Source organism: Orbicella franksi, chromosome 8 (assembly GCF_964199315.1).
Source record: "Orbicella franksi chromosome 8, jaOrbFran1.1, whole genome shotgun sequence".
NCBI classification, from domain to species: Eukaryota; Metazoa; Cnidaria; class Anthozoa; order Scleractinia; family Merulinidae; genus Orbicella; species Orbicella franksi.
In genome coordinates, this window is record NC_138152.1 from 28,956,267 (window position 1) to 28,983,809 (window position 27,543).

Sequence of the window (27,543 nt, forward strand, 5' to 3'; positions counted from 1 at the left end):
ATTGCGCGAAAGTAAAGCCGATTGAACTGGAAAGAAGCGCGCGTGAGAGTGTTGAGTGAATGTTTCTTTGCTATTGAGAAAATAGAGAAACTGTAAACTTATGGGGAATGTTCATCAAAAACCAGTCTTAACCCGTGCAACAATCGTTTCATTTCCAATCGCGAGAAGAGAACAAAAAACTTTTCTGCCGAGATTTTGTTTGGTACCTTCTGCGCCCCGACCCATTCCTCCCACGCGTCCACGCATAGCGTGTCTTCCCAGCTTTTTGTTCGCCTTTTGTGATTGGACGGAAAACAACTGACACGTAAGCTAACCAGTATAAACAAAACTACTTGACTGTTTGTTTTTGTTGTTGATCTTTTATCGTGTTGACACAGCACTCTCGGTGTCCAGGCTGGAAAATCCACTCGTTTAATAAAACTGGGACCACTACAGCCCTTAGTGTGTGTCTGCCCCGTATTCTCAAGTGAAATCTCTTATTGTTTTGTTTGTTTGCTTATTTGAATGTGTCTGTTTTTCTTTGTCGAAGGCAAATGCATTGAGCACATTGTTTTTAACTTCTCAGCTGCTATTACGGTATCCTTTCAGCGGTGTTCAACTTATTAATCAAACAATGCCGAGTATGAATACGATGATTTTCCGAAGAACGATCGAGTGACTCGGTCTCTTTCGTGCATTGTTTATCACCATGCGACAACCTCAGGACTGTTACAATCAACCAGCCCCTTCTGTTAGAAGCCTATTCTCTAGGCATTAACTAGTCAGCCCGGGGGGAGGGGGTACTCCCTTATATGGGCTATATAGGTATGTGCGGTCCCAAAGGGTCGGGATTTTCAGCCGTTTTAGTCATAACTAGGGTATCGATTTTGGCCATTTTGTTCTTAAATAGGGTATGGTTTTAGCACTCTAGTCTTGAATTGGGTATGTTTCTTAGAAGAAGCTACTTTTTCATCATTATCAATAAGACCTTCAACAAAAGCCTTTAATAACGTATGTTTAGGGCCAGCCGCAACGGTCATAAATAGGGTATCGAATATTTGGCCAGGTCATAAATAGGGTATCAAAAATCGCAGATTTTGGTCCTAAATAGGCTAAGGGTTTTGGGAAGTGGATCACACACCCCCAACGCACTTTTCTGGGAGCACACCCACTCCGGTTAATCAGTAACTAACAAGGGGAATGTGGCCCCCTAAAGATGCTTTGATGACCAATAGAAGTTAATGACCGGGGGAAACTCCCATGTTAAAGTGAAGGGGAACCCCTAGGAGGTACCAAAACCTCGTTTTGTGGGCGTGGCCCCAATTCACTTTCACCCCTAAGAGGCCAGAGGAATCAGTACATTAACTGACACCATGACATGTAAAAAAAGCGATAAATATGATCCGTCGAACACCTTCTACCCGTAAAGGTTTTTGAAAGCATTGTCAAAAATCTGCATTCTATTTAAATGGCTAATAGACCTTTTTAGCTCGGGCGGTTTGTTGCCCCATTTCACACCATGTGATTATACTCTTGATAATACTTGCTTGCAAATTTCAAATAGTCGCGTGTATATCAATGAATAAGTTTTACATGGATAGAACAATTCTCTAGAGAATATCACGTGGTCTGTTACGGGAAAACAAACCTCCCAAACTAAAAAAGTCTATTTCAAATAAAACGTAAAAAAGAGAAATCAAGGCACATTCTGCTAGTGCGGCTCCTATTTACACTACCGGTGATAACTGTAGCGGTGATCATTTTTGATAGAACTAGTACTACAACACGAATTTTAACCCCTAATCAGGTACAACGAACACCCCCTTTACTGTTACATGGGAATCACCCCGGGGTTTAACGCCTCTCGAGAGCAACAGCCTCTAACCCAGGTCTCTATCATGAGAATTCATTCCAGGTTATGTTTACTGAGAAGGAAGCAACAGTAAACGGTCTCTTCCTAACTCCACTACTTGCTGGAATTCGCAGACGAAGCTTTAGGAAGATAGTTTCCAATCAGTGCCCTCCCCCTTACTTTGGATAAAAAAGAAATAACAGAAGGAAGAATAGCGGCAGGGTAAGCAAAGCAAACCCGCACACCCCCTCCTCCCTAGCTCAAGGTTTGGATCCACCACTGCCAATGACTCCTTCTATTTAACATGTTGTCGGGTTCAGACAGTTCCTGGATCTTAATGTCATTCAACTGTTACCACCGTCCTTCAACAACTTTGAAAAGAATTTATTGCTCCATAGTTCATCACACAGAAGGAACTTCAACTCTGCTTAGTTTGTTAAAATTATATATGATTTGAAAGAGTCTCTGGTTTTGCCATAAACATTGTAACACGGTTGGCCGTCAGTGTGGACCCAACTTGCTTGATATAAGCGAGTCAACCATCCGGGGACCTCTTCATTTGAGCCCGGTCAACTGGGCTAGCTCGGTTTCAGAGATCTCGCCATTCTTCTCGTCGGAAAAAATTTCGACGTGTTCATACGGGTTGGCCAGGGTTCGAAATTTTTACAAAGAAAAGGGCGGCGAGGCAAGATTTCGAAAACCGAGCCAGCTCTGTTGACCAGGCCCATATGAAGAGCCCCTGAAACAACTGGGGAGGTCAAAAACTCTCAAGCTCCACATCCTGTACGGTCCCTGGGGAGAAGAGAACAAATTATCGCTTTGTTACCTACTCCCTATTCTTTGTGGTGCTAATATCTCGGGCACTCCATATTCACACGGAAGGCTCGCTTTATCATTGACAACCCAGACCAGAAGAAACTGATTTAATTAATACCCCCTTTAAATACAATCTTTTACAATAATATATCTCGGTTATTATACACTTTCCTGTAATATTGATGATTCTTAAAATAAGCAGTCTTTGGTATTCAAAATAAAAGTTTAGAAAACGTATACCTACAAAAAATAACCATCAATATAAAATAACCAACAGATAAAGCGCATCTCCAAAAATTCATTACTTACACTGTAACAATGGCAGTGTATTTCTCTGAGTGAGAGGGATTTTTTACAATTACAAAAGTCTGCTCCAAAAAAATAAATTCATTTTCAGTTTGCACAACCGAGAGGCCTATTATTTACTATGTAGCAAAGTTCTCTGGTCAATGCAACATTTCAGTAAATAATTAGCTCCGCACTAGTAAATTATACCTAATTTGCAACCTAAAAAATGATTAATACATGTAGACGAGGGTCTCACTGGGGGGGGGGGGGGGGGGTTGGGGGGTTGGGGGGTTGGGATGGGAATAGCTTTCATGGTTGACGGTTATTAAGAGGAAATTTCTTCTTTGGGTTTAACTTAATATTAACTCTTGTTCTTCTTAAGTATCACCTAAGGTGTTTTGGAGGTCGTTTTGGAATTTCACGGAAGGAATAAAGTGAAATTTTGCCAACATACTCTAAGACCTCTAGAAAGAAGCCCATAGAAAATAGGCGCACTGATTGGTCAAAAATCGTGTTTCTATAACTCGATAAAAACACGGAACTAGCACGAGCTGTTGACAATAAATGTTGGTGTGAGCAAAGAGAATTTACATTTTGATCATCAAAGTAAACAAGTTGTTTTCTTTATTTTGCCACCGCAGAATCTTCTCAAAGAAATAGAAAACATGTTTCTGATTGTTTCTAATTCTACCAGCGTCCTATCACGAATGCCGTTCTCTGATTGGCTACGCTACTATCTGTCACTAGAGTGTTTTTGTCGAGGGAACTATCGGCTGATAGTTGCCCCGCAGAAATTTGATTTCTTAAAACAAATATTCTGCTTTGAGGGCAAACATGCTAATTTTCAAGTGCCTATGAAGTAAAAATAATTGCTGCTGATTTGAAAGGCTTTTCAAAGTAAAGAAGAATGGTGTTTTCCTTTTTGGAATATCTTTTTTCGTTTTAGAGATATTCACGTTTTTGTATTATAAATGATGACATCATAGGTCACTAAAACAGTTCAACACTCAATCAAGAATATCTCTAGAAATATTAAAGCAGTGTTCTTTAAACTTGGCGCCAAAAATGTACATCACAAAAGAAACAAAAGGACACCCGTAGTGCCGTCACCATGACAACAGTTATGCCGCTGGTTCTGTTTTAATTAAAACTAACATTGCCAGATTTTACCTTAAACAAGGATCATCCACTCCCAACAATCTAGTGGGGAGAGTTAAGACAATGTGGGAATCATGTGTGTTCCAAGTAAGACCCTCTGTCCCATTTCAAAGGGTTGCAAATTGGCATATTTGGTTTTTCAGAGAGAGACTGGAGCCAAAATTGTTGCCATGGCAACAACACAGGTGTTATTCTGTTTCTTTTGTGATGCACATTTGTGGTGCCAAGTTTGAAGAACACTGCTCCAATATTTCTAGAGTTATTCTTGATTCAGTGTTTTACTGTTCAAGTAGAACCACCTAGGACGTCTCACTTTCCTCATTTCCATAATACAAAAACGTAAATATCTCTAGAACGAAAAAAGATATTCCAAAAAGGGAAACGCCATTCTTCTTTACTTTGAAAAGCCTTTCAAATAAGCAGCAATTATTTTTTACTTCATAGGCAAGGGGCAACTATCAGACCGATACTTCCGAGACATAAGCACTCTATTGTCTTTATCGTTCACCACTAAATTTTCTTCCGCGCGCCAGTTCAAACATCATATTGAATCATTTTCAACTTTTTAGGCGAAAGCCGTGAAAGCCAAATGTAAAATTTGAAAAAGAAAACAGACAAACACTAACTTAATACAATTTCAATTGTTTATTTTCTGTACGCCCGCTTGTTTACAAAGAAATTTTCACGGACGAGTACTCTCCATTCGGGTATTTTCCTCGGACGGGCACTATATAAATAGCCTCCATTTGACGCGGAAATATGCTCGGATATTTGTCGCGGACATTATCTGTTCCAAGAAGCGAACAGTTTTCCGAGAGCCTAGTTCGAGGAAAACTGTGAGCTTTGAGGAACAGATTATGTCTAAGGACAAAGATCCGACCATATTTTCAAAGCCAAATGGGGGCTATTGTGTTTATTATCCTTCAAATATTTTTTCGCAACATGCGCAGTTTTCAGATATTCCCCAGTTTTAGCTGGGGAATATTCGTGACGCACTTAGACTAATCGCACGTGTGCGAAAATATTCGATGACTCTCTGCGGATGAACACTATCACGTCACGTGATCAATTATCTGTGATAGATAGTGAGTTGCGTGACAGTGTGTCCTTGTTAACAAAATGATGGCCGCTTCTTGGCGTTTTTGAAGTGTTTGTAAGGCGGATTTAGATAAAGTTTTGAACGACTGGTAGATTGATACTAAAACAATTAGATTATTCACTCTCGATTTCTATGCATGATAGTTGTCGAGGGCGCAGCCCGAGCCAGTCAATTTTAACACATAGAAATCGAGAGCAATTAATCTAGTATAAATCTACCAGTCGTTCCAAACTTCATCTAAATCAGCTCTCCAGATACTTAGATAACGCAAAGAAGCGGTCGTCATTTTGTTAACAATTGATACTGCTACGCTGCTCACTATCTACATTACAATAGATAGTAAGTGGAGTAGCTATTCAGAGAACGGCATGCGTGAAATAACACTAGTAGATATATAGCAAAACTCAACAAAAACACGGCACATGTATTCTATTTCTTAAATAATATATAATTTATAAAAATATATAATGTATGAGCCGAGATCAATTTTTTTTCTGACTGTGGCTATCGATCAAATGCGGGTTGAAAGCTACAATGGGCTTGGTCCTCAAAAACGAAAAGACCATAGCGTCAGCTTATAAACTAGTTTACAAGTTTAAAGATTCTTTGAGACTCAGAAGTCCGTGATGAGCCAATAAAATAGTGAGATTCCAAAGACCTTGAAACCATTTGACGGTTAACATTGAACTGCCTCTTTTGACAGTTTACAGCAACAATTGAGGTTTCTTGACGGTTTTTGGTTAAAATTTGGGCTGTTTGACGGCTGACGGTTAACCCCATTGAGACCCTCGTAGATAGGGCTGCATTTTGAGCAAGTTTATTTGTTAAAGTAAATATCTTTATGTCCAATCTTCTAATCCAAATCTCAGAATGAGTATCCGTTTATTATTTGCTATTCTAAATCTAATATTGAGTATTCTTTGTTATTATTTACGATTCAAAGAAAAATTTGTGAGGAAAGTCATGGGATAAAAAAAAAACTGCTCTCTCAAAAAGAAATTTGAATGAAACAACGAATTCTCTTTCCTAGCCTGTGAACAGGTTCACGTTTGAGGAACACACGTGCAAGCAGCAAAGTTTAACCTCGTTCCCACAGTCCCCCTCTCTCACTCTTGGGAGGAGGACAGAGAGACCCTGGGAACAACAGAGATCAGAGATCAAGGCAGGCTGACTTCCTTTCTGTACCAGACTCCTTACTCGGTGACTCACACTTCGCCGCTCACGCGTGTGACTAGAAGGTGAGCCGGCTCACAGGCTATCTCTTTCCTGAAGATGAAAACCAATGCAGACACTTCTGAGAGGGACTGGAGGCTACTTGGAGCTCTTGAATTTACCCAGGCCACTGCACCGACTTCCAACATTTATTTGCTGAAATGAAAACATAATTTTGCTGTGTGAGTAATGCAACAGAACTACACGGGAAATATATCACATTAAAGCAAATAAGAAAATATTTGCATTCTTCAACCATATTGTTGTCTTACTTAATATCCCAAATTTCTTAGAAGGACGAAATTCTGTTGTGAATTGAGGTTGCCATTTGATCTTGAATCAATTTTGACACAATGAGGAGAGTAAATCCAGAATCATGAGATAAAAGATGACAAAAACTCAAAAGATTTTCATGTAAATGCTGCACCAGGGAAAGAACCCTGTAAGAGAGCTGACTCATCTCCAGTCTTCTTCATACAACACGTGGTACGGCGAGAGGGGAAAAGTGCGAGGGGGAACAAGGGGTAAGTAAAAGCCTGCGAACCAAGTAGCTTAGATATCAAAATAACAAAGAACCGAAAAAAGTATATTGCTACAGATGATTAATGAAAATTAGAGGACAAGGGTTTCGCTATTGGTACATAAATAAGTGCATAAATAGGTGCGGAAAGAAAAAAGTGACCAAAACTCAAAGTAAAGAACAAGAAAAAAAAATTAGGTTAGAAGACGTAGCATACAAAATTAAAAGCGCATAGTTTAGAGTACAACAGTAGAGGCGTGGAGGCGTAGAAAAGTAGAGGTGTACAGGCGTACAGGCGTAGAGGAGTAGAAACGTACAGGCGTAGAGGTGTAGAAACGTACAGGCGTAGAAACGTATAAACGTACAGGCGTATAGGCGTAGAGGCGTAGAAACGTAGAACGGTATAACATTTTAATAAAAAGTAGATTACTGTAAAGAAGTAATTTAAAAGAAAAATGTAGACACAATAAGGTTAAGGATTTAATATAGTAGGAAGAATAAAGGAAGAAAAATTTAAGTTTTAACAGAATAAATATAGGGAAAAGCAAATTATGATTGATGAGATAAACCTCAGAATGGGATTAATAGTACGAAAAATAATAGCACATTATGCGGCAGCATTACGAGAAAAAAAATTCATAAAAGAAAATGAGAAAGTTCTCGATAACCCGTTTGGATGTGTCATTTTGTATATTGTGGAATAAATTAGCAATAATAGATTGGTTGCCAAGGCAACGCAAACGCGCATTAGGAAAAAAAAGGAAAATTAAAAATAGGCCAAGAAAGTGCCGCAAAAGGCATATTGGTTGCCAAGGCAACGCAAACGCGCATTAGGAAAAAAAAGGGAAAATTAAAAATAGGCCAAGAAAGTGCCGCAAAAGGCATATTGGTTGCCAAGGCAACGCAAACGCGCATTAGGGAAAAAAAAGGGAAAATTAATAATAGGCCAAGAAAGTCCCGCAAAAGGCGGGCGAAAACAGAAGGGTAGGGGTGAGCCATAGGCGTATAGGCGTCTAACTCTACGAAAACTTCTACGCCAAATAGTGTGTCCAAATCTGGGCCACACTTGACCCATCTCACCCTACGGTTCCACCTCGCACCGTGCCACGCACTGTAGAAAGTTGTATGAAGACGAATGGGGACGAGTCAGGTAAGAGAGTGCCCGCTAAAACCTGTATTTGACTCGATAGCAAAACAAACCAGCATCAGCTGTTGACCAAATGATCATGTAGAATTTCTTCCTCTGGAATTAAGTTTGTGTATTTCTACATGTGTATCAGAACAAATCAAGATCTTGGTAGCAGAGGGTTGTCAATAGTAACTGTTCCTGAAGCTGTTACTGACCTGACTGAATTGGAGGAAATTGACTTGTCAGATAATTATCTGGAAGAATTACCAACAAGTATTAACAAGCTGAAAAATCTGAAAATGCTGATATTAGACCAGAACCAGTTGAGAGAACTTCCTCAAACCATTGCTGAGTTGAGTAACCTGACCGTGCTTAGTGTGAGTAACAACCAGTTGTCTGTTCTACCTTCAAGGAACTGAGGGGACTGTACTTGAGTAGTAACCAGTTCACTATGTTGCCTGATGATGTTGGTGAACCGAAGGAGCTGGAATGGCTGGATGTGAGAATGGACACTGGAGACTGGACTTGAGTAATAACCAGTTGACTTCATTGGCTGGTGAGATTGGTGAACTCAAGGAGCTGGTATGGCTGGATGTGAGTAACAATGAGCTGACAGTTTTATCATCACACATAAAACATCTCAATAAACTCCAGGTACTATTGTGGGGTGATAACCAGTTGACTACATTGCCTGATGAGATTGGTGAACTGAATAGAAGGAGCTAGTGTGGCTGGATGTGAGTAACAATGAGCTGACAGTTTTATCATCACACATAAAACATCTCAATAAACTCCGGGTACTGTTGTGGGGTGATAACCAGTTGACTACATTGCCTGATGAGATTGGTGAACTGAATAGAAGGAGCTAGTGTGGCTGAACGTGAGTAACAATGAGCTGACAGTTTTATCATCACACATAAAACATCTCGATAAACTCTGGGTACTGTTGTGGGGTGATAACCAGTTGACTACATTGCCTGATGAGATTAGTGAACTGAAGTTACAATTGTTATCGGAGACGGCGTTTTAGATCTTAGTAGCTGAGGGTTGTCAAAAGTTCCTGAAGCTGTGTCTGACCTGACTGAATTGGAGGAACTTGACTTGTCAGATAATTATCTGGAAGAGTTACCAACAAGTATTAACAAGCCGAAAAATCTCTTACAGCTGACATCAGAGATGAACCAGTTGAGAGAACTTCCTCAAGCCACTGCTGAGTTGAGTAACCTGACCATGCTAAGTGTGAGTAACAACCAGTTGTCTGTTCTACCTTCAAGGAACTGAGGGGACTGTACTTGAGTAGTAACCAGTTGACTACATTGCCTGATGATGTTGGTGAACTGAAGGAGCTGGAATGGCTGGATGTGAGAATGGACACTGGAGACTGGACTTGAGTAATAACCAGTTGACTTCATTGGCTGGTGAGATTGGTGAACTCAAGGAGCTAGCATGGCTGGATGTGAGTAACAATGAGCTGACAGTTTTATCATCACACATAAAACATCTCAATAAACTCCGGGTACTGTTGTGGGGTGATAACCAGTTGACTACATTGCCTGATGAGATTAGTGAACTGAATGGAAGGAGCTGGTATGGCTGAACGTGAGTAACAATGAGCTGACAGTCTTATCATCACACATAAAACATCTCAATAAACTCTGGGTACTGTTGTGGGGTGATATCCAGTTGACTACATTGCCTGATGAGATTAGTGAACTGAAGTTACAATTGTTATCGGAGACGGCGTTTTAAATCTCAGTAGCTGAGGGTTGTCAAAAGTTCCTGAAGCTGTGTCTGACCTGACTGAATTGGAGGAACTTGACTTGTCAGATAATTAATATCTGGAAGAATTACCAACAAGTATTAACAAGCTGAAAAACTTCTTAAGGCTGACATCAGAGGTGAACCAGTTGAGAGAACTTCCTCAAGCCATTGCTGAGTTGAGTAACCTGACCGTACTTAGTGTGAGTAACAACCAGTTGTCTGTTCTACCTTCAAGGAACTGACGGGACGGTACTTGAGTAGTAACCAGTTGACTATGTTGCCTGATGAGATCGGTGAACTGAAGGAGCTGGTAAGTAGTGTTACATGATGTGAGTAAAAGGAAGCTGACAGTTTTATCATCACACATAAAACATCTCATTAAATCTCAAATAGTCCTGAATACCGGACTTGAATAGTAACCAGTTGACTACACTGCCTGATGAGATGGGTGAACTGAAGGGGCTGGAATGGCTGGATTTGAGAATGGAGACTGGAGACTGGACTTGAGTTATAACCAGTTGACTAAATTGCCTGACGAGATTGGTGAACTGAAGGAGCCGGAAAGGCTGAATGTGAGAATGGCTTACTGGAGACTGGACTTAAATAATAACCAGTGGAGACTGATAAATTGAATGAGCCCATAGTATTGGATGTGGGTAAAATCACGCTGACAGTTTTATCATCACACATAAAGCATCTCAATAAACTCTGGGTACTGTTGTCGAGTGATAACCAGTTGACTACATTGCCTGATGATATTGGTGAACTGAATGAGCTGGAAATGCTGCTTGTAACTAGAAATCCTGTAACACTGGAAGAAATGAAAAAGGTTGTGAAAATACAGAAGAAGATTTGAAGCCAGGCCCGGCACAAAACAGTATGTGTGTAGACCTGTACCTCTTAGGGATTCTTTTCAAAATTTCTCATGAGCATCCCTGTTTTTTTTATATGGGAGTCACACTCCTCCCCAGGCCTCACACCAAAACAGTGGCACAAGAAAAGAGAATTTACAGTTAGATTAACAAAATAAACCAGGGACTATCCTTTCTTTTTATTGCTGAGTTTTCAACAGGAAATAGAAAAAAATTTATCTGTGTTTCTATTGAGCTATAGAAAACTCGTGAAAGATTGAAAGAGCTGAAAAAAGTACTCTCCTAATCTTTCACTTGTGTTTCTATGAAACAATTACTGGTAGATTATGGGCTGAAGATTTCTATTGCATGATAGTTGACAAGGGCACAGTCCAAGTGAACTATCACGCATAGTATTCGAGAGCAAACAATCTAATTATTTTACTGTAGTATAAATCTACAAGTTGTTCTAAAATGTTCTAAATCCTTTTCACAGACGCCTCAAAAACACAAAGAAGCAGCCGCCATTTTGTCAACAAGCGCACACTGCTACCCTACTCACTGTTCAATGTTTGTTTAGGTCTTGCACGTCATAAAATAAACATAATCATAAAACAACTTACATTTTGTTACCACCAGCCCCTGCATGTATGAAGATCTTGTGTTACCTTGTGATGTTGCCACTAAACAGAACACTCATGTTCACCAGCAATTCATTGAACAATCTTTCCTTTGGCTTATTACTATGAAATCTATTTACTACCAATCTTTGTAGTTCTACTGTCTTGCAATTCCTTGATGCTTTCTAAATTGAAGTTTGAAGCTAAGTCACAAGTTGCTTTATTGTCAAAATTTGATTCTAATCAGACTTGCTCTGCAAACCTGCAAAGAGATTAAAAACAAAACTGAATAATCAGATACTAGTAGCAGCTCTCGAATTGTTGTTCAGGTCCACATGAAGGCAGGCATTAAATCATTCTATGATGATGAGAGTGCAAGTAACCTCCCTTAAGCAGTTTGGTGAGAATCATAGAAAATAAGAAAAACCTGCAACACAGTGGAGGATAAAAGGTCTACATCTTCCAAACTTATTTCAATCTACTCACAATTTTGTCATAGTCCCTGTTATAATATAAACAGTATTCTATCAATATTTTTTCTTGACCTTAGTTGCATGATCTGATCAGCTGAAAAGCCATGTAGGAATCAGAAAACCATGTTCTACTATTTCAAGTGTGTTCAATCAAAATCATAAATTAGTGTTTTGCAAGCCTTTGGCTTTATTTGTTAAATTAATTAATGATAATTTCTCTTGAATAAAACAAGAAAATGATATACATGACAAACAGATATGTACACAGTCATATAAAACACTAATCATAAATTAGTATTTTACATGACTTTGGTTTGATTTGTTAAATTAATTAATTATATTCTCTTGAATAAACCAAGTAATTTGCATTCCTAGGAGAGATACAAATTTGTTTACAATCATGAAAAAAATAATATTACAAATGTCTGAAAAAGAGGGACAGTTTACATACCCAGGAGAAATATAGAAAATGATATACCTGACAAACAGACATGTACACAGTCTGAGACAGTACGTTTTACCTTGTATGAGCTGCAATCATATACATCACTAATAAACTGTCATATAACTCAGTGTGTTGTCCAAAGTCTCACCTTGTTTGGGTTGCAGGCTGACGTAGTGGACTTCATGAACATGGCCTAACACAAGTGGGTCGGTGCTGATCACATGACCATCAGGCCTGATAGTAAGGTCACAGTGATTTGACTGACTGCTAATCACGTCAATGTACGTTTTATAGTGGTTTGCAGTTGCATACAGAATCACGTGATCGCCCCATGTGCCATCTTGCTCCATGTTTGTAAGATAATCAGCCCATGACTGATATCCATTGATGAAGTTAAACAGATCTGTTCCATCAGGCTGTAAGAAGGGAGAATAAAAAGGCTAACTTTTAACGAGGTCAGTACACACATATACGTGTGATGGCAGAAATGTCCCTCCCTAAAGTTAAAATTATGTATAATGGAGAACCAAGTATTGAGATCTTTTTTCACAACAAATTATTTTAAGGCAACTAATCCCTACAGGTTCATGGCAATGCCCAGTTTTCTGCCATCTTATCGGACTGCAAGTCCAATTCAAATGCTGACACAAATGCTGGAGTCTGATCACTTGGAGCATTATTATTTTTCCCAAGCCACAAATTATTGTTTAAAGATATTTCAATCCGAAACAACAAAATAAAACACTAAACTTACCAGTTTTGGGTTCTTTCTGAGGTACTGCACTATGGATTGCCTTAATTCTCCATGTGAGATCTCAATTTCTTTCACAAGGTTCAGTTGTTCAGACAGCGCATGAAACATGCAGTTCCCTGACCCTTCATTGTCAAAAATCACAAAGCCTTTGTCTGATGCAATCTTCTCCAACTCTGCTGATAGATCAGTATTACTGTTGACCTTGCTTACATCGCATTGCATTTGCTGAAGATTCATGAACATTTGCCCAACCAGATCTAAAAGAAAAAATATGTAAATTAAGGTTATTGCACAGGGGGTACTCACTCAAACCTTTGGCCAGGATGGAAAGTGCCATTTGTTACTTCAAATCCTATTTGAAACCAAAAATGACAGTGTGTAGTCTCATATGCACAGCCCCATGGAAAGATATTTATGATATGGTCCTGGAAATACGCTTTCAAGTTCTCTATGTAAAAGAAGTATACAAATCAATTACCAATTCTGAGTAAAAAATTTACGGTATCTAGAGCAACAAGGCAAAATCTGAAAAACTTTCAGACCAAAAAAGCTCAAAAATCAAGCCCTTTGACTCCCACACCCCCATATAGCTCATTTCTGGGAGTAATGCCTCCCCCTGTTTCGTTCCATGTTCACAATGTTATTCCGGAAAATATTGCTACATCCTAGTATTGTTGCTACATGTTTACCTGGGGGTAGTGGAGATTCAATTGTGATCTGTCTTGCTGCAGACTCTGCGGAGTCTCTACACTGACTTGTGAAATATGCTTCATGTCTTACAGGTTTTTCTGAAGCTATGAAAAAGAATTAATCAAATTAATCCATCTGTCCCCATACCCCACCAGCTTCTCTACATGCTCCCCTTTAATAGGAAGACTTCACTTTGACCCCCAACGTACCCTAACCCAGTTTTTGAATATGTCTGGACCCACCAGACTGGAAAGTACAATTTCTATTGTCAAAACACTTGATAAAGAACTAAAAAACTTATTAAGCTTTTCACAGGGACCCCTTTTTGTAGAGAAAAAAGGCATTATATCTTTACTAGGATCCCCATCACCCTCACACCCTGACTTTGAACCATATCTGGATCCACTTAAAGTAAAAGTTGTTCTATAAAACTTGATAAAAGGACTACAGATAATTTACTACATCATTCTGTGGATATCTCGTGAAACAGATATGAACAGGAGAAAACAACACAAAAACAAATCAGGTGAATCATACTAAGGTAAATTTATTTAAGCCAAAACCTTACCATTAACCAAACTCCTCATCTTCTCAACAAGGGCTTCACGCTGTTCCTTCCAGCTGAACTTCTCTTCATAAGATGTCCGCAGTGCTTTAATCTCTTACAGTCGCTTTGATCTGTCTTTCAGACTTATTGCTTCAATTGCCTTGGCCCACTCTTTAGGGTCAGCAGAATCCACCACAAATGGCTTGCCTAGTGGTAGAGTGCGCAGTGTATCTCCAAATCCTGAGTTTCCACTCACAAGAATGGGAAGACCAGCAGACAAGGCTTCCAGTGCAGTTAATCCAAATCCCTCAGTCCTGGACGGCATGATGGCAAGGTCAACTTCACAAAACAACTCTTTCAATCTCTCCTGGCTTTTTATAAATTTTCGGACAATCAACTGATTTTCAGAGATTCCACTTTGCAGCAAGTCTTTGGCAACTTCCTCCTGTTTCCCATCTGGTGTGCCAACAAACACCAGAATGTAAGTCTTAGAACTGTCTTTCACTTCAACTATTGCTCTAGCAGAAATGTCGTATCCTTTGAGCCTGAAGTCTTCAGGATCACCACGGCCAAAGGTCAACACCTTAAAGTTGGCACCCTCGTTTGTTGCTTGTCTGATGCCTGAAAATTCACTGAACGTGCCAGGAGTCAGCTGAATGATATCTTGGTGTTTCTCACAAGAGCGCAGATAAGATGAGTATGCTCTCTTCAACTTGGGTCCAATTGTGATGACTGTATCTGCCAATTTACACAAGTCTACTTCAGTTCTGTTCTTCTCTTCACCTTTGGAAATGGCCTTTGGATAGTCTTTGTACATTCCAAGTTCTTCAGGAGCAGTATGCACTACTTGCACCCACTTACAACCGTGTGACTCTCTAATGACCTGGGCTTGTTTACCAAGTTTCCCTCCATGAACCACTATGATGTCAATGGCAAGGTCTCTTGGTGGGAAACTCAGCCAGTCAAGGGGGTCATCATAGCCTGGACGTCTCTCTGCTTCTCTAATGTACACTTTGTGGCTTTCAGCAGTCCTCTTCCCTTCTTCAGAACAGGAAAATTGTGGGACTAAGAGGGTGACGTTTACTTGCTCATCTTGGGCCAATTCTGTGGCAAGCTGTCTGTTTACGGTTGACAAACCTCCTTTAGATGAATCCCACTCACTGGCCAACAGAGTAACACTCAATGCTGTATCAGATTTCCCTTGATTGTCTTTTGCAGGTGCATCTTGTGTAGTGGAAACTCTGGAAGAAGGACTCAAATCCTACAAGAGAACCACACCTACAATTAAAGCTGGCCTCCAGATCAAGCAGTCCGGGTTTGAGACTTGGCAGGGTCACTGTGTTGTGTTCATGGGAGACACACTTTGCTCTCACAGTCTCTCTCTCCACCCCAGTGTATGAATGTATACTATACTGAGGATAGCAAATTTTAGGCTGTGGGTAACCCTGCACTGGACTAGCATCCTCCAAGGGGAGGTAAAAATACACCTACTGCTTAATGCTACAGGAAATTAGATGAACTCTACCAGTATGGGACTTTTAGCCTGATAAGGACTTTTTACAATCAAAGACACAAAAGGTTTACAACCAATTAGCAAATAACTTTCTGTAGCGTCTTAATGATTATCTTCAACATGAAACAGTCAATTTTAATCTTTTGCGATTTTTATAAGTAACTGACCTTAATCAAATCATTTCTCCAGAGGTATAATTTAACCTCTGCAATGAAATGTGAAAAGTGAACTAATCAACATGACACCAGTGTGGGACAAAGACAAAAGAAAAAAATCTAACTCAGATTTTTACTTTGTCCTGTGCTCGTGTCATGTTGATTAGTTCACTTTTCACATATATAGGTAAGGTAGGTAGGTTAAGTCTGTATATGAGCCAAGTGGCCCATCAGGCTGGAGCTTATCCCGGTTTCTGTAGCATGAAGCGACTAGGAGTATTTCTACTCCCCACTGGATGGGATGCTAGTCCATCGCAGGGTTACCCCCAGCATTAAGTTCACCGGTACCCATTTATACACCTGGGTAGAGAGAGGCACTGTGAGAGTAAAGTCTTACCCAAGTACACAACACAATGTCCCTGGCCAGGGTTCGAACCCGGACTGCTCAATCCAGAGACAAGCACATTAACCATGAGGCCACTGCACCTCCCTTTCACATCTATAGCATTGCAGTAAAGACCTGCAGGCAAAATAAATCCTTGGGGGGAGGATGGAGTAGAAAGAATTACTTGAGAAAGGAGCAGAACTCAAGGAGGTCCAATCCCTTAGCCACTAAACATTTTTCTCAGAAAAGCTGATACTTTCGGATTCCCTCCATACAACATGGTACCTAAGCAGTTGCTGGTGTCCCTTTGACATACTACAGTAGACAAAGGAAAGGTTACCCAAACCCTTTGGACTACACTGGTAGAATTTCTACAGTATCTTGTGTAGGATCCTAAATGAGTTTTCACAGGATCTCTTTTCATTCTCCAGCATCTTAACTAAAACACCAATCCTAGTTATCATCCTAACAAATCTCTCAAGATCTCACAGGATCCTGTGATGATTTAAGCCATTTTATTCTTCAACTTCTGAAATCACTACCTCCTTTCAGATACAGCTCGCCTGTATGGTGCTTTAAAGGAAGTCCAACACCAACAGCCCCCCACCCCCACCCCCACCCCCCAAATGCAGGTGAAACACAGATCTTTTCTCATTAAGTAGATTTTCATTAAATATATAGATTACATAAATCACATACCTGGCTAGTTTTCTTCAACAACCATTTCTCCAGGCCACGGACAGGGTGTTCTTCACCCCAGGGCTTCCTAGTACAGATCAGTGGTTGATCCTCTTTCATTTTAAGGAGGTGGAAGCACTCCTCATCGACACATGACACTCTTCTATGGTTTGAACACTCTTGACCAGCCCCATCTCTCCCTTGATGACAGTATGGGCAGGCTACACACAACTCATACTGCAGTCCGCTCAGGTATGGCAGCTCCTGTGACAAGGTTTGCAAAGTTCTCTCCACAAACTCCCGCACTAGTGTAGGTAGTTCTTCCGACTTGTCTGCTGACACCTGATGACTTTGTGTTCTTTGCCTTAAGATGATCTTAATGAAACTCTTCTTGCAAATGAGAATGAAATTATGGACTTGCTTCCCAATAAAGAAACAAGCTCCATTTTGGTACAGCATGGGGTGCTCCATGGGCCAAGTCTTCTTACAACACCAACGAATGGTTTGCGACACCAGCTGTGAGAACAGACCATGAGGGACAAAGCCATGCACAAAGTGGAGATACAAAGGACAAGGATCAGTGTGGGATGGCTCTATTTGACAAAAGTCATCAGGTGATGGTTCAAGTTGAGCTGGTACAAAGTATTTTACATCACTTGGGGAGGGTGAGAACTTGGCAATCAAACCAAACTGCTCCATCATGTTCAAGATGTCATCTTTGATAACACCTTGTTGAATAAACTTGGAAAAGACATGATCGATGTGTTCCATGCAGAGGATGCCGTTTTTCTTCAGTTCATCCCAGTACTTGGCATGTACAGGATCCTAAGAAAAATCATCATAATGACAATTATAAGTACATGCATAATGCTACCTGGCTATTTTAGCCACACACGAGGCTAAAGACTATATTGACAATGGCAAAAACTGTAAGTACACTTAGCAGTCTCTCAAATAGGGAATGTTTTTATGTCAAAACTACATGTAACAGTTACTTATTAAAACCGAGATTCTGGAACATACGTTCATTTTAAACATATACTGAGAGATGTTTCTTCATGTAGTACTGACATTCCTAGCATATGATAAGTTTACTGAGTGGTCCCAACATAGCTATAACAATACAAAGTAATGTGACAAAATATTTAAATCACCTCCACTCAAACATGTTGCATTTAAGCCAACATGGCATATGCATTCTTAATGCACCCCCAAGACAGTAAAACGAGTTCTTGCAAAAGCATTAGCCTTTGTTATTCATAACCAATATTCCTTTTGTAATGCATTGTTACAGCCAACAAAGCAGGACTCCAGCTTAAACAAAGCTGTAATTTAAGCTCAAACAAGCTCAAACAAATGCACGATTCCACACTAAGCAAAATTCAAATCAAAACACAGAAAATTAACAAGCACAGTTGGAAAATACAGCTTTGTATCTCTTCCTCTGAAATAAGGTGTCCTGGTGTTGACATATGACAAAAAAATCTGAACACTTTTGCATCAAACCATCACTAGTTAGCCCAAAAATTTGAACCTGTTCACCCCTATACAATTTGAAAATATTTATATTTCATATTTGGTTTTCCTAACTTGGTGGTTAATCAGATAATTTACAAGTACCTTATAGGCACTGCATCATGTAGAATGATATATTTTCTGAAGGGTTGGCCAAATTAATAGAAAGATGAACAACTACATGTTTGTGTATATACCGTAGTGTACATACTGTAACTTAATGTTTTTCAGCTATACAAATATTAAAAATGTGACAACAACCACTTGAGGAAAAGATCAGGTAAAGTTTAAACACTGAAATTTCTAATATTGTAATTTTTTTCCCTACCATTTCATCAAAGTGTGGAATAGTTATCAGCTGCTTCAAAAGGTCAATCAGCCACTGAGCCTTCAGAACAACTGTACTGCGATGCTTGATAATCATACCAAGGCCATGGTAGAAACTGATCATGCCAGCAAACTCATCTTCATCTTCTATAAAGCAGTGCTTTTTAGCATAGCTTTGGAGTTGCACCAGATTTATGTGAAAAATCTGTTTGGCAATCAAGGCTTCAATCACCTTTTCAAACAGAAACCATCTAAAAGACATCAGAGAAAATTAATCACATTACATGACAAGCCATTATTTCTACTATTTACCTTGAAGATCGCCATACTATCCACAAATGAACAAGTTTCGATTAACCTTTGACAACGCCTTCAAATCATTGCCATATAATATTAATGTTCTCATACCCCTGCGAAATAAATTCCCAGTAGTCTGGGAATTCCTAGGAATTCCTAGGAATTCTTAGGAATTCCAAGTTATTCCAAGACATGCAAATTATGCTTTATCCAAGACCTTGGAATTTCTGGGAATATTTGGGAATAGTGGAAGTATGACTGGGAATTATTGGGAATTCCTAGGAATTCCAAGTTATTCCAAGCCATGCAAATTATGCTTAATCCAAGACCTTGGAATTTCTGGGAATATTTGGGAATAGTGAAAAGTATGACTGGGAATTTTTGGGAACAGCTAAAACACATGAAATATTGTGTTTGAAATTTCTATAAATTTCCCAAAATGTCAAAATTAAAGATGAACTCAGTGCATGAATCAGTTTCTGTGAATTAGTAAAAATCAACAGGATCATTTCCCTGGAGTTCCATACCTTTTTATTGTTGTCAAGCTCCAAGGTAATTATTTCCAAACAAATGTTACTACATTAATTCCAGTTTAAGTCTGACAACTCAACATAAAACTATAGCACTCATAACATTGCTTTTTAGATCCAACCTGATTTGTTAGTGTATATGTGCCCGTATGGACCCTTAAATCAAACACGCAGAGTTTAACTGATAGAAAAATGGATGCTCTCAGATCTGATAAATAGATTAGGCAAAAAATTCCTATCAGCATAAATGTATATATATTATTTACAATTTCAATAAAACCCAAAGTATATATATGCATGTATATATTTAATATAATTGTAGATTCACACACATACCCATCACAGCCACTGTTGAACAATTTTTGACTTGATCCTTTATGACTTTAGGAAAAAGAGGAAGACATCTCTCACAGATGTCAGAAATGAAAAGCTCACAGTTTCCACACACTTGCTGTAAATTTGCAAAACTGTACTGTGACATTCTCTGGACAAATTACCCGTAGTTTCATTAAAACAAGGATATCTTTAGCAGCCTCTCATTGTCATACAATGTCTTGAAATTAAGGCCAGAATAGCCATACAGGCATATTCTTTGGCAGAAAATGTTCTTTTCTTGTGAACAATTAGTTTCACTTTCATCAGGGGAGTCCAGTGAATGGTCGTCAGTGTCAGAGTTCTCAATTTCTTCAGAGGAGTCAGAACTAGAAACTTCAACATCATTATCTGAATCACTGTCTGTGGACAAATCTGAGTTGTTGTGTGTATTACATCAATTGGTATTTCTGTGGTCTTTTCAGGTACAATGTATAGGCAACTCAATTTCATCAAATGCTTCCGTGAAGCTTCAATTCTTGCATAAAGGTTGACTCCATAGTCCATCAAAGTCATCCACAACATTTCTGTCAACAGCCATCTCACTCAGGCGAGCCGAAAACTCTGAGGTGTTCTGTTTGTGGTGCTGGAAATGATCTCCAGGAAAAAGTAATGCAAGAGAGGGAGATGACATCAACTGGCCTGGGAAGACTGCTTTAAGCAATTTATGTGGTCAAATCTTGTAGATTTTGGTATGGGTATAGTGGGATCATCAATATGTTTCTTGTATTTCCTTGTCCTCGCGGTCACTTTAATTCATGACACAACAAAATCAAAAGAATAAAAAAGATTATGAGTCAGTGGGAAACAAATAAATGACATAAATAAATGACAAATAAAAAAAACCTACATCTTGATGTATTGAAAAGACTATAGATCTCATATAATGTTAATCCTTATAAATAATTCAAAGGAAAAAATGATAAGCATGGCAAATTTCTACTTGCTGCATCGTGCTGACTGGGTGTTGAAACACGTGGGCTCTCAAAATAGATTTGGTGGACTTACAACAAGCTTAAGCTTATTTCGCAGAATTTATCTCGTTTTCTCAGGTCGATCTGAAACCTTTTAGGTGAATTTCGGCTTTTGGGGTTTTTAAAGAGCACACAATGCATTGCTTAGTTTGATTTATTTAGAATTATAGCTTATCATAACAGAAAATCCCTATAAAATTGGATTCCTTACCTTTGCAGTGAACTTGATTTAAGTGCCTCACGATCCTTTGTTATCTTGACAACCGTCGGGAACAGATCAACTAGTTAAAGTACGTTCCAGTTTCCTCGATTTCTTCGTAAAAAGTTTGTGTAGTTTTTTCCTTTTGAAGCAAGACCCATCTTTCAAAAGACCACCAACACAGCGTGGAAAGGGAAGCAGAGTTACTATCGAAAGCGACTGGTCTGGCAACCTTGTTGCCTGTCTCTCTCTTCTTCTTCTCCAGTTCCCATTCTCTCCTCAACTGATCAACTGAACCAATCACAGCACGCGAATTTTCACATGACTATCCTCGTGACTGAGCGTGACAAAGATCCCGTTAGTCATTCTCTTTTGGCGCCCATCTTTGAATTTAGCGTTAACGGTTGATCGCTTGTGCGTATTAGTAGATTTCACTTCCAAAATTATATCAAAATGGTTTTTTCTGCGGTCCTGTGACTAGAAGAAAACAGCGTGAGTGTCATTAATGAGAAACATGTTATTCTTGGCGAAGATTTGGAGCTAAAAGAAAGTCTTACTGTGGATGTTTCTACAGGGAAAAATTCAAAGGGCAGATTAGCTGTATACAAAATTATTTGGTGAGTAATCAAATTCAAGTAACCCTATATTATACAAAGTAACTTCTTTTATTTAGACAAAAGCTTTTGAATGAACTTTGTCATCACGAATCATACACGAGTGGGTCACTCAGTCATGGCATGAAATGAATTCTGGCTAAAGCAAGGTTGAAACAATTTAGGTTGCCCAGAGGGCATGCCTAAACAATTTGATTTGCGAATAACAAGTCGTTTCTCTCGCCACACTTGTTCAAACGAAACAAATATAGCAGTTCTCGCTGATCCCAGTCAAAGTTCTTGACAAAAAAAAACTCCAACGAGGCAGCCACAGTCTGCATGAGTTTGATATGTCTCATGTGTGTTTCAGCCTGACTGTATGGCAATCCGTGTTGATCTTCAATTTTGTCCATCCGTATATTCTTTTGCGTTTACTCTATTATTTCAATGTTCCTTTAATGTTTTAAGTGTCTTTTTTAATATTTCTAATGTCTAAATTTGGCTAAAAACCGTGATATATATCCTCCAATTCGAGAGTTGTTGATACACTTATAGAAGGAGGAAAACCTTGATTTAGTCTACTGTAAGCTTAAGATTTATGTAACATATTTATCAATAGTGTACAAGCACCTTCACAATTATCAAGTCTTCTCTTTTAACATTTCAACCAGCTTACAGTCAGGCCTTAATTAGCTGCATGTATTAAACTGTGAGCACATAAATATTTGGATCTTAGTCTTACAGTACCTCATATATATCGCAGTGTAATGTATTTTTTTAAATTTTGTTTTAGGTGTCATACAACAAAGATGAAGATGAAGAGGCTAGCTGCAGAATCAACAGACATAACTGAACAGCAGCTAAGTTTTCCCAAACTCAGCCTTTTTTTAATTTTAAGGAATGTCTCAGTTTTGTTCTTATCATTGATTCCTTACAATCATGAAAATCCAGATATGTTCCACACAATAACAATAATTTAAGGTAAAATCTTGTGTATGGAAAATTGTTGGATTTGTAAACTAAAAAAGTAAATTATCTGAAAAAGTTCTCTTTTTATCAAACATGTAAAAGTTTGACCTTCATATCTGTTTTCAGTTTTACTTTTGATTCTTCATGTAATGAAAAAGAAACAGGATGATTATTCTTATGTTTAAATTCATGAGAGCCAATGTAATAAACCATTCATTTAAAACCTGTTTGATGTGATATCAGTGACTTTATTTGTTATTTTAATGCTAGGCATTTATCATCAAAATTTTGTCTGGCCTACAAATGATACAAAATTCCCAGTTTTTCTCAGATTTTCCCAAAAATTCCAACCTATTCTCAAAAAATCCTACAAATTCCAAGTTATTCTCAGAAATTCCTAGGAATTTTTGGGAATTTTAAGAAATTTTCAAGGTGAGTATATTTCAGTTGGAATTCCTAGGAATTCCTAGGAATTCCAAGTCAGCTCTATGTAAACTTGGAATTCCTTGGAATTCCTAGGAATTCCGAGTCCGAATTACCGTGAAAATTCACACCTTAGATTCCTAGGAATTCCTAGGAATTCTTAGAAATTCCTAGGAATTTTTTCCTAGGAATTCTTAGGAAATTCCTAGGAATTCCTAGGAATTCTTAAAGTCATCTCACAAGGGTGGCTTTCATTTCAAATTGCCAACAATGAGAGTGCAAGAACTATAAAAGCAGATTTGACAAGATCATACATTTGTATTCAAACAACACTCATGTGTATCCCTACCTGTGCACACAACAGTTCTTAACATTTGATTTGCTAGTTTATGAAAGCCATCAAAATGTTGTCACAAACAGAGGTTTCATTAAGGCTGGGCATCTGGCAAATTGACTGAGCTGTGACAACCATTTTTGTCTACCAAATAGAAATTGCACCAAGGATAAGGGATGAATTAATTTTCTTTTGTTTTATTTCCCAAAGCCTCATAGCTAAGTTAAAATTTTAATTCTAGATTGAAATTGGCCTATTTCTTCTCCTACAATGTCAGTGCAACAATACCTTGCTGATTTTAAAATACTCAAAAACAAGACTAAATGTATTTATTACTTACCTGACTGGTATCTTCTCCCCCATATATGGCTCCTGTCTCAACACCTCCATGATTTTGTTCCGCAGTTCTTGAATGTCATCTATCTTCCCCTCTTGCTCTGAAAATAAACAACATACGTTTTGACATTGATCCTGTGGTTATACATAACTGAGATATCCTTACAGTGTGGATGTAGGTATCTTGTAAATAGGTTCAAATCTGGTGTCGTGAGAGCATGTCTCATAAATACTGTTGCTTGCTCTGAGAGCAAGCACCAGTAGCAAGCCAGAAAGAGAGTCTGCTCTGATCTCTGTGGAAATTCACTTCCACCCTTAGCACAGAGCTCCGGTGACCCGAAGTGGAGCATCATACGGATAAGAACCCATTAATTGCTTTTTTCACGGTCATCATAGCCATCATACGGGTGCATATGCACAACAATGACAACATCATGTAACATAAAGGTCAAACTCCAGCTATTACAGTGTAGGTCAAGGCATGCACATGCAGCCTTAATTTAGAGTGTACATCTTTGATATTGGGCATCCATGTTATGGTCAATTGATACTTGTCAAAGCAAGGTGTCCACTGACCAGTATCATGTGACCATATCGTGAACTAAGATTTAGAGCTCATTGAGGTCTCATGTTTTTTGTTTTTTTTAAGTTGACTGCTGCCCGGGTACTGGTCTTCAATTGGATCACAGGCTCAAGCCAGGTTTACTTATTGTAATCAGGAGCTCTGCTCTTAGGCTTGGCTATACTTATGTATTAAATAATTAATCACTTTTACACAGCAAGACATTAGTACTTTAATACCTGTTTGATATATTTGTTCCTTTGGACCCCGCCAAAAGACTCTCTTTATCCTATTCCAGATCAGTGAGCTTGTGTTATCAATGCTGAACAATGGTGGGACCACATGTTTCCCATACTCCTTACGAGAAATTATTTTCTGTATTTGTTCCTTAATCATTGTGATGTCTTCAAATGGTTTGTCAGCATGTGTGCCGACAATGAGTACCGGAGGTCGCAGATAGCGCAGCCTACTTTCAGCATCAATATCTGGTTCTCCTTTCACTCGTGTAATACTGTGAATTGTAGCAAGCCAGGATAGCAAATTCTCCAGATTTGTTTCACTGTTTGGGTTTTTCAGAGGAATGTCACAAGTGCCTTGTCTAACACACGGCTGAGCTTCCCCAAGTAATGGCTTGCCGAGATTGTGCACTAAAATATACAGTGCACGTGATGATAAAAAAAGTGGGTGAGACGCATAGTACAGGTGCTGTCCAGCAAAATCCCACACATCCAAACTGGTAACAGATTCTTCTTTAGTGATATCACTTTCAACATGTTTACCTCTAACATACTCCAGGAACTGATGAACATACTTTGTGACATCATCAGGAGGTGACGTGGTGTTGATCATTACCTCAGGTTCATTCAGCTCAATTCTACTTCCACATTCAGGGAAATGTTCACCATTATGGGACTGCTTTGACATTGCTTTTACTTTTCTTGATGGTGAGGAAATTTCAGAGTCTACAATCTCCTCAACCTAGAATAGATTATAAAACAAAAGAATGATTAATGACTTGGTAATTAAAAGTAAGTCACAGGTACTCAGAAAGAGACCCTGACTGACAGTTCCATGTCTTCTACACACCATGCATTCAGATGGAAATTTCCTCTGAATTAAATGCTCCATCATTACAAATATTTAATTATAGTTATCTCGCTCTAAGACAGGCAAGCATTTAACTATCTAACTGAGAGAAGTGATCTGATATAATAGCCCAAAGAAAGTAAAATGGAAGCTAACCTACAGCAAATACATCAGCTCAGATTGTTTGTTACATGTTGCAAACTAAAACAAAACTAGTGAGACAATCTCAGATAGTGCAGAGTGTAATCTACGGCTCTGATACAGTAGTCACATAGGTCCTCACCTACAGTGTATGCCGTTCTCTCCCTTGGTAGTCTACTATTTTGAGCAGAATATGAGCAGACAAAAACTTAATAAGACACAATCTTAGCAGTGTGTATGTTTCATGTTTGTGTTTTCTTTCAAGGCCCAAAAATAACTTACAATTAATTACTGTTTGTCAAGACGGTTTTGTAAGTCATTGCAGCAAATGCAACAGTTGCACTTTTCACGCCAATGTTTGTAACTTGATACTTTTGTTTTCCTCGTCAATGTGTGCCAGAAGGTACCTTTGTTTCCACGAAAATATAAGAAAGATGTGTAGTTTTTTTACTCACTGCTGGAGATTAAAATGGAAAATAAAAGTTAAATATCTGCTGAAAAGTCGAAGACGAGTATTTTGTTTTATTCAAAACGCAAATTTTCATTGCACAGATAAACAAGAACTAATCTAATTATCAAATAGTCACATCGAGTCACGGAAGAGTACGTTCTTATTCTGTTGGTGTAAACAATAAAACCACATCAAACTAATACACAATGCCATCGAGTAATAGCATTGAGGAGCGTTTCAACGAGAAGTATTGAAGGTAGAGATCTGTACTTGACCGAAATTATATCCCACATAGGTGAGCGAGTCACCTCATTGACTGATGAAATTAATTGGAGGTTTCAGTAAGTACCACGGAGTCTGCGGCAATAATAATGATGTTTCTTGTCACAAATTTACTTGTTTTACATGTAACTAACGCGGGAAAGTTTCGGCTGAATATGAACTTTGTGCTCTCTTTCATAGAAGAGGAAACAAACAAGCTGCTAAGGAGAAGCAATATGTTCCCATTCGCTATTTCAACCCTGGCAAACACACAATACTTATGAAACAGCAGGCGACATTTCTTGAATCCAGCTATGGAAGATTCCAGAAGATATGCAGTCACAGTAGCGTTCTTTGCACTAACAAAGGAGAACTGACGTTACCTGAAATATAACTGCTATCCCCAGCCAAAACGAGTGTGATATCACTCATTTACAAAAAATAAAAAAAGCGTGCATCTGAACTCGAGAACGGAGTTTATCGCACTAGCAATGCTAGAACGCATGCGTCTTATATGTTATGTTCTACCACAAGGGAAAGCACTCAACGTTCGTGGGTAGTCCCGTATTAAATGTATCTTTCACCTAGCATATAGACGACTTTCACACTAACAAATCTGCGCATGCGTTTGCAGCAAATTGCTTTTGTTCTTAAGAGAATGGCACCACAAGGATAGCATGAGATTTGCAAAACCACATCTATATTTTTGTCATGTTGCTAAAGAAAGCAACGTAAATATGACAGGTTTTGCGTAATGCACCTTGGTACCTACCTAACTCCCCTTCCTGCAAGGCTAATTGATTAATTGAAATTAATTAATTAAACAAACATTAAAGTTTACACCTTATGGCATTAGTACTTTGGTGCCTTAGCAAACATCAGCCCCCTAAACCATCCCAATAGTGCACTCTGCACTAAAAAGGAAGTGCTTTTGTTCTTAAATTCTTAGGTGATAGTTAACCTGTTTCTGATACATTTGAGATGCCTGCATTAACTATACATTAATTGTACCTCTAAACATTTAACTTTATTCAAACCTTATGCCTTCTGGGATCATTTCTTTCAGCCCTAAATTCTTTTCCTTCACACAGTTTCTCAGCCACTATCCTTGATATATCTTTAGAACACTCTAGCAATCCTGGTTTGTTCTCATGGGTGGAATGCCAGTTCTTAACTTGCTCAACTTCAATTTCACATGTTGAAGCCTGTACTTCAATTCCCTCAGTACTCTGTTGTTTAGGGTCAAAT

At 38.7% G+C, this 27,543-nt stretch overlaps 1 protein-coding gene across 5 annotated transcripts in view; it reads right to left on the reverse strand.

Moving 5' to 3' along the window:
• LOC145496102 (uncharacterized) overlaps nucleotides 1-27,543 on the reverse strand; it is a 492,363-nt gene that overhangs the window by 113,275 nt on the left and 351,545 nt on the right. For all 5 annotated transcript variants that reach the window (XM_081475728.1, XM_081475729.1, XM_081475732.1 and 2 more), the window contains 2 exons: nucleotides 12,958-13,214; nucleotides 12,352-12,619 (listed from right to left, as the gene is read on the reverse strand). In XM_081475728.1, coding sequence (XP_081331854.1) covers nucleotides 12,352-12,619; nucleotides 12,958-13,214 — 525 coding nt within the window. The remainder of the gene's footprint in view (nucleotides 1-12,351; nucleotides 12,620-12,957; nucleotides 13,215-27,543) is intronic.